General features: G+C 37.0%; 1 protein-coding gene across 12 annotated transcripts in view; it reads right to left on the reverse strand.

Annotated features, from left to right (window-relative positions):
- The window catches only part of Xxylt (Xyloside xylosyltransferase), a 167,718-nt gene that overhangs the window by 141,153 nt on the left and 14,397 nt on the right, over positions 1-12,168 (reverse strand). For 11 of the 12 annotated variants that reach the window (XM_072297141.1, XM_072297139.1, XM_019052956.2 and 8 more), the window contains exons 2-3: positions 11,857-12,083; positions 4,035-4,281 (exon numbers count right to left, since the gene is read on the reverse strand). In XM_072297141.1, the coding sequence (XP_072153242.1) occupies positions 4,035-4,281; positions 11,857-12,083 (474 nt within the window). Of the gene's footprint in view, positions 1-39; positions 371-4,034; positions 4,282-11,856; positions 12,084-12,168 lie in introns of those variants that run through there. The other variant, XM_019052959.2, reaches the window with a different exon arrangement.

Below are 12,168 nucleotides of genomic sequence, written 5' to 3' on the forward strand. Positions count from 1 at the left end.
AGTCTTGATGCTTTTGAAGTAAAATTACAAGACAACAAATTCTTTGATCTTCTTGTAAGTATTTGTGCACTTTTATGTATCTACACTGTATAAATTAGCCATCTCAGTGCCTCTAGGCTTTTTTCATCTTTTTCCAATTTCAGCTGTGTAACTTGTTTCTCCTTTCATCCTTACTCGTGTCAGCAATCTCTCATTGCTTTGATTTTGGCAATGCAAAGTTAGCCGTTTAATTTTCTTGACGGAGCGTAATTTTGTATTTTGAAGAACAAAATGCAGTGCTGCATAGCCTGTTTTTATCCACTGAAAAAACTTCTCAGGCGCAAAGTATCAGGAGTGTGTGATTTTTTTCTAATGGGCACTTAAATTGTCCCTGAAACCAACGATTACTTTGAAAAGATTTTTATCCCTTCCAAAATTATTATGAATATATTAATACCTATGAATTTATATTAATATAAAATCTTCACAGACAATAATTTTATCAGCTTCCCACAATTTCATGAATAAAAGTAAGTCTTGGTATATTTCGAAGACTCAATATTTTTGCTCGCAGCAAAATGGGTTTTGCTCTAAATTTCTGGTTGAGATAAGTTGGTGCTAAAAATGCAGCCCACATTTTGTAATGGCTTTGCAAAAGTTAGAGTATTTTAATCTGCAGGAGTTTGGCAACTTATATAGAATATATTGTTATTTTGTGGGTGTCGCATGGTAGTCCATCTGATAATTGATCAAGCTACGTATTAAAAATGGATCTTCTGAAAGGAGGTAATTGGAATCAAATATAATCTTTCACCCAAAATATCACAAATACTTATTTTGTTTGTTTCAGGCAAAGGTATATGCGTATGAAAGTCAGAATGATGGCTACGTATCAAAAACAGCAAGGAAAATGACTAGAGAGTTAATGTCAGAACAACTGCTTGCACTTTACAGCTTAAAAGGAGGGCATAAGAACAAGAAAAATGCCGAAAAAAAGAAGAAATTCAAGAGCCTCAAGACTTTTCAGCTCATCTTAGGTAAGAGGTCTTTCCCCCAGCAACTTTTCAACTCTTTTTCTATCTGAAAATTAGGTCTATTTTCAGTGTATTGGAGGAAGGGGGGGGGGGGATGATGAGCCAGTTTTTCAATTTGTTTTTTTAATCCCAGAATTCATTGTCACCTTAAGACTCCTGTGATTCTATTATAGAGGGAACTTCCAAATTTTCCCTAATATCAAGAGAGACAATTTTGTCAGATCTAGGCATTATTTGTCGGCCTTCTATGGTGTAGTGGTTGTAGCGCTAGCTCTATGATCAGGAGGTCCTGGGTTTGATTCCTGGCCAGGCGACCAGAGTTTGATAGTCTTAATCAATGGTTGCCTGGGGCTGGTTGTTCAGTAGGGACTGCGGGGGGACAGGCCTGAAGCGCAGGAGTGTCTCTTGTGGGATATTTGAAGTAGTAAAAAAAAATAGTTTGTATCAACTTGCTTTAACGAACTCAGGTTGTTTTCCATTATCCAGAATCGGTTTTGTCCTGGTCTCACTCTCTCTCTTTCCATTTGGCTTCATCATAATTAATAGCCTCAGTGTTGTTCCTCTATTGGCCCCTCATTTTCAAACATTTTTTATCGTCAGTGCTTTAATTTTAATTTTTTCAATTTCATTTCAGATGTTGTCCGGAAAGTGTGAAAAAGCAGATATTCTGATTACAAAGACTTGACCGATCAAACCTCGGGCCAGCTCCTGATTGATTGTGGAAGACCAAATAATGCTGCCGCCTAGTGATGACACTGCAGCATCAGTTTCTCTTCTTTCTTTGATTTTTTAAATTTTAATTTTTTTTTGTCTATAGTAGATTTTTCCTCAATTCCAAAGTTATTTTCCTTTGATTTTTCAAAACATTATTTTCGTCAATGTCTTTAAGGTCGTTTGTAGATTTAATTTGCAGTGTAGTGGGCCATAACTGATGTCCGTTTGTTTCTCTATCAACTTACCTCCTTTATAATTAAAGCCTTCGGGACTGAAGCTGCTGTAATATGTAGCATTCTTTCAGAGCTGAATATCTTCAGCACTTCAAGCAAAGTTTTCTCAAATTTTAACTGTGGAAGGTAACCTTTATATAATGCTGCCTATTGATGACACTACAGCATCAGTTGCTCTTCTTTCTTTGATTCTTTAAATTTTAATTTTTTTTTGTCTTCAGTAAATTTTTCCTCAATTCCAAAGTTATTTTTCTTTGATTTTTCAAAGCTTTATTCTCTTAACTGTCTTTAAGGTCATTTGTAGATTAATCTGCATTGTGGTGGACCACAACTGATGTGCGTTTGTTTCTCTGTCAACTTACTTCCCTCAAATTTATAATTAAATTTGGCTTTGGGTTGAAGCAGCTGTAATATTTAGAACTCTTTCAGAGCTGAATATCTTCCGCACATTCTTCAAGGTTTTCTCAAGTTGATCGTTCATGGAAGTAAACCAAACGGATCATTCCATTTCAAACAAGCTATGAATAAGTTGTTTCCTATTTTTTCTTTACTATTTTCTTTCTCTGAATTTCCTTTACTTAATTTACTCCTTATATATTGTGCTAACTATAAGAAATGGTTTTTGTAAAGTCCTCTTTTTAGGGTTCAATGTTCTTAGTACATATTTAGTGTGTTCACTTTTTCTGTAATAAGTTAGCAGTTACCTATATTGTGCCTAGCTTTGATAAGGCTTTTTGGGAGCTTTAATAGTTTTACATGTTAACTGCAATATTATCTGGATAGGAATGTTGTGATAATATACCTTTTTACAACCTATGAGAACCATTTTATTCCTATTTCTTATTGTTAAGGATTCTTGAAAATGTTCAAAGTTTATTTTTGAATTGTAATTCCTTGATGTAATTCTAGTTTTTCCTCATTTCTTTTGATTATACTTTTGTTTTTCTACAAATTTTTCTATTAATCATTCACAAAAATTTACAATAACCTTGCAAAGGAATAGTTACCTACTTTTTTAGAAAATAATGACGATTCAGAGATGAATAAAGAGGAATCATTCATGCAACAGGGAGGAAATATTAAAATCAGCCTGCATCTAATCATTCATCGAAGGAAAAGAAAATCTTTTTTCTTCCTTGATAAAAAAAATGAAGCGCAATCAATTCTCATTGCTTCCTTCCGGAGGGGCGGGTCACCTTCATATTCTGTTCACCTTATTTTTTTTTTTAAATGTACTGTAACAATGACTTCTCCAAAAGAAAAGAAAGGGCTAAATTTCCGGGTCACATTTTTTTCCAAAAAAAATTGGATTTTCTTAAATTGAAGCATGTTTAAATTTAATTTCATTTTTTTTAACAATTTAATTGCAATTTTTGCAGAAACAAAATTGCCGTTTTTTTGCAGTGGTGCAGATGTTGCCAAAAAACTGCAGTTAAAGTGTAAAAAAAATTTCAAACTTAATTAAACAAAATTGAGGCAAAATCGAAATTCAGTTTGAGTAAATTGCAACTCATTCGTTGCACTGTGCTATTTGGGATGTAGATCTAGAACAAATTTCGCTAGTTCTTTCTTCTTCTCTGTCCTTTCCTTAGTGGTTATTTCCCTAGTAAATCAACTTCATATTTATTTTTAAAAAATGTATCTTCGGATATTCTTTCTTCATTTTTAGATATTCACTTTAAAGAATGTACTAAGTGCTCTTTTCCTCACAAATAATTGTACTCCTTTATTGTAAGTAGTTCACTTTGGTTCTATCAAGATAAGGAATCCGTCTCTTTCTATTGTTATTTAAAGTCATTAAACGTATTTCGCACAGTGAAAACTGTTTCTTTGTCAGTGTCCCAAAAAGAGGGGATTTTATGTTCTACCACTTGGCAACACTGCAATATTGATGACGTCACGCACCCTGGTGCAGGTCGGACTTGTTCACTTGTTCTTTACAAATACATAATGTCTATCTCCAAACTCGTTGGTTCTCCTCATTTACCATTCCTATTTTTCATTTTGTAAAAACTGAGTTCTACTTGGGAAGGTTTCACTGGGGCGTACTATGGACTGAGTCAACTAAACGTACCTTGAAATTGTACTTATTCGCCAAAAAGTCAGAGCTATTCTTCTGTAAGAGCATGTTATACACATCGGATTGGCGAATCCTGTCCAATCGGAATAATATGACACCACTGTTGAGTCCTGGATATCCACCTTCGATCAATGACTTTCCGAAAAGGGTATCCTTGTGAAGATTTCGATAGCGGTACAGAATGTGACGGTAAACAGGTGTCAACTCTGGAGCAAGTCCAAAAAGTGCCTGGGGTCCAAATCTGAAGAAAAAACATGTGATGAATAAATCTTGCCATGGTTATGGCACTGGGATAAATTGGTTCAAAACCACGCCAGGGGCCATTTTGCCGTTTCTGAATACACCCTTTTAACTGTGTTTTCCGTTGTCAGCGCATTTAATTGGTTAGTTTTCGCCCAAAGCACAACTTATAAATTCTTTTTAGAATGGTGGTGAAATTTATAACACGAAAAAAAGCGTTGTTTCCCATTAAATTTTACAGAACGGAACTGGAAAGCGTATTTAAAGGAATTACGCTTAAAATGATTTCACAGGAAATTTTAAATTTTTAACGATTTTCGCCTTGGTAGAGGGACTTTGCTGCCGTTTCCTATTAAGCCCCTTTGTTGTTAAATATTACCTTCATACTTTTAAATGATTCGGCTCACAGAGAGGCCATGAAAAATAAAAAGAATGGGTGGACACATGTAAAAGGGGTACGTGCAAAACAGGCTATATCACGCTCGTGTCGGATACCATTGAAACTTGCCCTATTCATTCATCTAACAATGCCCCATGTTTTCCCAAAGTTTCAAGTAACCAAAAAAATTTTTTTTGGAGGGGGAAGCGGGGGGTCAAAGTTGTAAATCCACGAATTTTTCGCGAATTTTTTACTCGAAAACTACGAAATATTTCGAAACGCAGTTTAATTGAGCGTTTTCAGCGTGAAAAGAGCTTTTAGAAAATGTAAAATATCATAGGGTTTTGTCGAATTAAACTCGAATTATCGCCTCCGAAGCGCCGGAACGCTAAAAAATGACCCGCTTCTTTTTTCACGTTCGGGCCGATCCCCAAAATAGCCCATTTTTAATTTCTTCGAAAAACTGGTATGTTGTTCCTGACTCCCTGAAGCCCTTTTTACCGTATCCTGAGGAAATGTTTCGTTCGCGAGTTATAAGTGCGGAAAGGAGCGAAAGTCGGGAAAACCGGCTATCTTGCGCGGCGACGAATCAAGAGACATGTGGCAACAATGCGAAGTCGGCAGAGGAGTGTGATTCGCCGAACTGAGATAGAGTCCCTTTATACCCAGAGTTAAGACAACTCGATTATCAGCTGACTGACAGCCGGTCTTGGCTGGCCATGGAGGCACAAACGAGTGCACCCAAACGAACGATATTGAGGGATAAGGATCACGAATCTTGCGATGTCTGTCACACAAAAACGACATCAACTAATTGATCAATTAAAAAGAAAATGAGATTGGTTTGTGAATGATTTCTTAATCTATTTTCATTTTGGACCGATGGAAATAACAATTTTCTTTTGATAAACCACAATTAGGTAATATATTCATTATTTTTGTTCACATTCGAGTCACCGCCATCTTGGTGCACTCGTTTGTGACTCCATGAGCGAGAACCAATCAGAATTGGATTTTTTTTTAGGCCACTTTCAGCCCAACCAAAAGGTAGCCAAAAGTGAGTTGTCTTAACTCTGGGTATAAAGGGACTCTAAACTGAGCAGGCGGGGGCGTTCTCCTTCTAGCCCATGCGACGCACGCAGTTCAAAAGAGCCGATTTTCCCGACTTTCGCTTCTTTCCGCGCTTATAACTTGCGAACAAAACATTTCCTCAGCATGCGGTAAAAAGCTAGAGGGGCTACAGAAAGTCAGGAACAACATACCAGTTTTTGTTAAAGAAATTAAAAATGGGCTATTTTGGGGATCGGCCCAAACGTGAAAAAAAAGCGGGTCATTTTTTAGCGTTCCGGCGCTTCGGAGGCGATAACTCGAGATTGAGTCGACAAAACCCTATGATATTATACATTTTCTGAAAGCTCTTTCCACGCTGAAAACGCTCAATTAAACCGCGTTTCGATATATTTCGTAGTTTTCGAGTAAAAAATTCGCGGACTTTCAACTTTGATCCCCCGCCAGCCCGCCACTTCCCCCTCCCCCAAAAAAAATTTTTTTGGGGACTTGAAACTTTGGGAAAACATGGGGCATTGTTAGATGAATGAATAGGGTAAGTTTCAATAGTATCCGACACGAGCGTGAAATGGACCGTTTTGCACGTGCCCCTTTAACTTACTTTTCAGCAGTCTCATTGTTTGTAACGTTTGACCAAATATTTCGGGCTAAAACTGGTAAAGAAAGAAAAAAAAGAAAATAACACAAAGAACCGCAAATTTTTAGCAGATTTTGCCAGTTGTTGTTTTCAATTCGTAAAATTCGGAAGAAAAAAATAATAAAAGCCTAAGGTTCAGATATGATTCTTGCCAAGAATATTATGAACTAGAAAACTGAAATTGACGGCTGGCGACTTTTTTGTTTGACACATAATTTTTGAGATATAAAGGAAAAACCGTCCGAAGATCCTTTTAGAAAATCGCCTTAGCCGCCATTTTGAAAAACTGCAGTTTACCACTTTGTGGCTGGGATAATTTGGTAAAGTTTTATTCTGTCTTATTGGGTACCTGGAGACGCCATGTATCAAAGGGAGTTTGTGCTAATGCATCCGAGGTAAAAAGCTAGATTTACTGGACTACATGTAGATATAAAGAGCACATTTCAACAATATCTGTAGTTATTATTTTAAGTAGCACAAGTAGGTCCCAAGTAGCACAGATTGCAATAAGTAGCAATTACATAGTAAAAATAATGTAATTCCACTTACTGTTGTGTATGTTGCCTAATTCCTATTTGGAGGGGCCTCATTAATTGAAACTTATTGCAATAAGATTGAAATAAATTACAATTATTCATTGCATTGCATAGTACCTGTCTTTCTGACACATGGAGCTGACTTTCGTATTTGTTTAAAATCGGCTTAAATCAACTAAATGATGTAAAAATATTGCAATCGGTATTTTCGCTGCGCTGTGCTACTTGAAGCGAATTTTTGCGATTGAACATCATTTACAGTTGAATGATATTCGACTTCTTCCTTGGTCTCACTGGAGACCGTTGGAATCCATCAATTTGAAACTTCGAATTCAACTCGGGACTTTAATTCGATTTTTTAATTGATGCAATCGATGCCAGAAACTTCATCCTTCACCAGAATTTTTGTTTCGTCATTGCTTTCTGTTTTTGCGTTTTGTCAATTCAAGTCTGGTGTTTCTGCAATTTGCTGTGATTAAGTGTTCCGTGCTTTCTTATTATCTTCGTAATTTCATTTTAAAAAGAAATCTGAACTTTGATTGGCTCCTGCTATCACCGATCATCGGTATCACTCAGCACTGATCAATTCGTTTGATGATGATTTGGGTAATTCCACATCAACGCAACCAAGCTCGGAACTCGACCCCCTCCGATTTGGCTGAAAATTGGTATACGGGGTCATTCTAAGAAACTAATTTGAAGGGTTTTCCCATCCGACGCCCCGTTCGCGAGATCGACCCCCAAAGATGGGGTGAATTTTGGCGATATTCGAAAACGCCCGTTTTAGCGATTCTCATTTTCTCGACTTCCCTCTCTTTGACTCTCCATAGCGAGACTCTGTATCAATCCATTATACTTTGAAATAGTGTTTCTAAACCGCTTTTTCATGAAGATTCTGAATATGCCATCGAAATTGAGCTAAATATGATTTAAATGACCGGAATTTAGGCTTTTTTAAAATTTACGATTTTTTCGCCATTCAATGTTTAAACTGAATTATCCAAAATACAGTCTCTCCGATTTTCGATTTTTTTTTAAACTTCAAGCTTAAGATACATACTTTTGGTTGATAAACTTTTTTCAATTGCTATCGGACGGTTAAGGGCCTAAAAAAATTCAAGTAGGCCAAAACAGGTCAAAAATTGGTACAAAAAAGACGATTTATTACATGTTAATCCAAATATTTCGATAATGAACACTTCAATTATCGATATTTGCCCCCCAGTTTACCCTCCAAGATGTATAAAATCAGACTATCAACGCTTTCCATACATTCACCGATCGATTAATGGCCTAATGGAAACCGGAAACCGACCGAAAATCCTCGATATTGATGCAAAAAGACGATTTTTCACACCGTAACTGGTGCATTTCATGGATTGTAACTGCAATTTTCAATTTTCTCTCTCTATTTCAACTTTAAGGTGTATATACTTTCGAGTAATAAACTCTTACTAACGTGCATCGATGGGGCACGGATCCAAATGGAAATGAAAACCGGCCGGAAATGCTCAAAAATGACGGGAGAAGGCGATTTATTGCATAGTCAGGGGAGCATGTGTTCGAAAATTACGTCCCGTTTGCACTTTTGTGATGCAAGTTTACTCTCTTCATTTTGGTCCCTAGAATGGGAAAATATTTTGTGGACTCTCCGACTTTGATGCCAAAGGCCCCAAAAACAAGATGGCGGCCAAAATGGAGGCTGAAATTGAAATTTTGGTAAAACGGCACAAAACGTCAAGAGAGGTGTCGATTCTCATGTTTTTTGGATCGTAGATTCCAGAAAAATTGTCATACAGACCATTCGACCAACGGAAATGCCCAAAATCCAAGATGGCGGCCGATTTTGGCTCTTCCCAAGTAGCATTTATCAACGGAAAAATCGCGATTTGCTGCGATTTTGTCGGCGATAAAATCCCTAAGATCATCAACATCCAAGCGATTATCCTCGATCTTGTTGCAATAAAATCGCGATTTTATCGCCCGGCAATTTATCGCGATATTATCGCAACCGAAACCGCGCTATATGGCGATTTAATCTCGATTTTATCGACAAAAATTGATCGCGATTTTATTAAACAAAAAATTGCGATGCAAAGCGATTTAATCGCCATAAATCGCAATTTTTTATTCGATAAAATTGCGGTAAATTTCCACCGATATAATCCCGATAATTACCGATAAAATCGCTATTTATCGCGATCACTGTTACTTGGGTTCAATGGCTAAAACGTCAAATGCGGAGAAAAGAGAGGAGTATTCTATTCTTAAACCTCATTTAGTTTTTTCCCTTCTACTTAATTTTTTTCTTCACCTCTTTTTTTTCCTTCATCTCCATGCTCCCTCTAATTCTTTAATTCCATTTAGTCTTCGACCTCATCTATATTATACAGCTACAAGCAAAATCTTGGAAGCACTATTTCTGACGAACTGCCGGACCGATAAGGATGATCTTTACATGCATGTCATCTGTAGTAGATGTAGATGTCTTCACATGCATGTCATCTGTAGTAGATGTAGATGTGCAAAAAATTATGAAACCCCGAACTTTTAGAACTTTATGTTGTAGAGCTTTTAAAGCTCATGTCACTTAATTCCAATGTTAATAGCGTGAGAGATATGTCGTTTCCGCTAGAAACGTCAGGGTGTGGGATTCTACCTGAGTGACTCGAATGAACAATAAAACAATGGAAAAGCTCGTGAAGGGATCCTCATTCGAAGAGTTGAGGAACGGTGCATCGCTCAGGGTTCAAGGTTCAAGGTCCAAGGTATGAGGTTTAACTCAATTTTTCCTGCATTCTTCCGGCTTCGATTTGTGACATTGGTCCATTTACTTGATTGCAGAATTTCTATTAATATTTATAGCAGATAAACAGCAGATAAAGTGAGAAGGCAGGCGCTGCGTCGCGTCGGGACGGACCAAATATTATTACCTCTTAACGGTCGAAATCCGATTTTTTTTTTAAATTAAGTATTTAAAATTAATGTAAGAAATGGAAATTTCTCCAGTAAGTGGACTGTGAAATTATGTACTTTCAGCTATTCCTCATCATTTACAAATCTGAGTGTTACGTCAAAAATTTTGTAATCGATGCAGCTCGAACACAAAATGGTGTATTAAAATGGAAGAAAATTTTTGCCTATACACATGCGTATAGGGCCCGCGAGGCGCCCTCTTGAGGGTTGGGCCGCGTAGCGATCAGGGGGCAGGCCCCCTAGTTTTATCATACATTTGATTTACTTTATTTTATTTCTCTTCTATTGTCTCTGTTATTCTACTATTTCTACTATTCTATTCTTTTATTTCTTTGTTTTCTCTTTAAATTTTTCAATTTTATTCTGGGAGTGGTAGGCCTAAAGGGGAGAAGAGACAGTATATAGCGCTGGTGCGAGAGAGAGAGGTGCGCGTGAATTAGGGCCCTACTGAAGCTCCGGTGCGGAGTGCTTTTCACACTCATGCGACACATCTCAGCATCTATGCACTGAATCTCACTGCCCTACTCATTCTCACTCCAGATTGTCCGTCGGACGGAATCAACGATTTTTAACATTGTATATGACCGATTCAAATCGGAAACAAAAAAATCAAAAACAAATCAAATCAAATTATGGAAAAGTAAGAATTATTGAGAAAAAAAATTAAAGAAAAATATATTTAGAAAAAAAATTTTCAGGATAGATTCACTGACTCGAAAAAATTACTTATTTATATGCCCCTCGTGCACACGCGTATTTCCAATCACCGGATACTGAACATTCTATTGCCGCCTACAGATGGCTGTCTTGGCGGCGGATGACACAAAAGATTTTCCCATTCTAGGGACCAAAATGAAGAGAGTAAACTTGCATCACAAAAGTGCAAACGGGACGTAATTTTCGAACACATGCTCCCCTGACTATGCAATAAATCGCCTTCTCCCGTCATTTTTGAGCATTTCCGGCCGGTTTTCATTTCCATTTGGATCCGTGCCCCATCGATGCACGTTAGTAAGAGTTTATTACTCGAAAGTATATACACCTTAAAGTTGAAATAGAGAGAGAAAATTGAAAATTGCAGTTACAATCCATGAAATGCACCAGTTACGGTGTGAAAAATCGTCTTTTTGCATCAATATCGAGGATTTTCGGTCGGTTTCCGGTTTCCATTAGGCCATTAATCGATCGGTGAATGTATGGAAAGCGTTGATAGTCTGATTTTATACATCTTGGAGGGTAAACTGGGGGGCAAATATCGATAATTGAAGTGTTCATTATCGAAATATTTGGATTAACATGTAATAAATCGTCTTTTTTGTACCAATTTTTGACCTGTTTTGGCCTACTTGAATTTTTTTAGGCCCTTAACCGTCCGATAGCAATTGAAAAAAGTTTATCAACCAAAAGTATGTATCTTAAGCTTGAAGTTTAAAAAAAAATCGAAAATCGGAGAGACTGTATTTTGGATAATTCAGTTTAAACATTGAATGGCGAAAAAATCGTAAATTTTAAAAAAGCCTAAATTCCGGTCATTTAAATCATATTTAGCTCAATTTCGATGGCATATTCAGAATCTTCATGAAAAAGCGGTTTAGAAACACTATTTCAAAGTATAATGGATTGATACAGAGTCTCGCTATGGAGAGTCAAAGAGAGGGAAGTCGAGAAAATGAGAATCGCTAAAACGGGCGTTTTCGAATATCGCCAAAATTCACCCCATCTTTGGGGGTCGATCTCGCGAACGGGGCGTCGGATGGGAAAACCCTTCAAATTAGTTTCTTAGAATGACCCCGTATACCAATTTTCAGCCAAATCGGAGGGGGTCGAGTTCCGAGCTTGGTTGCGTTGACGTGGAATGACCCATATTCGATCGCGAAAATTCGCTTTTGGGATATCTATCAGATTAATACTCCTACACTTGGCAATTGGAATTTCACGTATGTACTTATTGATGTTATTAAAAATAGAAACTTTGATTACCTATCGAATTCTTGAAAAAGGTTAACTATGTCACTTCTAAATTCCATATCAACATCGAACATAGCAGCTCTATTTATAGTCGTAGGAGCCACCAGATGAAGTCCAAGAGATATAAAGAAGAGAGCATCACTATAGTAGGAATCCGGTTGCGAACTGAAATGAGGTCTCATGGCATCCACTATTCCCTGAATTTTTCTTGAAATTTCTGAGGAATTGTAGAACTCAATCTGGAATGATGGTGACAAATAAGGATATAATGAATATTAATATTAAATCAAAAAGAGAGGGAGTTTTAAGCAGGACGTTCAAGTG

This window comes from Bemisia tabaci, chromosome 2 (assembly GCF_918797505.1).
Source record: "Bemisia tabaci chromosome 2, PGI_BMITA_v3".
Taxonomy (NCBI): Eukaryota; Metazoa; Arthropoda; class Insecta; order Hemiptera; family Aleyrodidae; genus Bemisia; species Bemisia tabaci.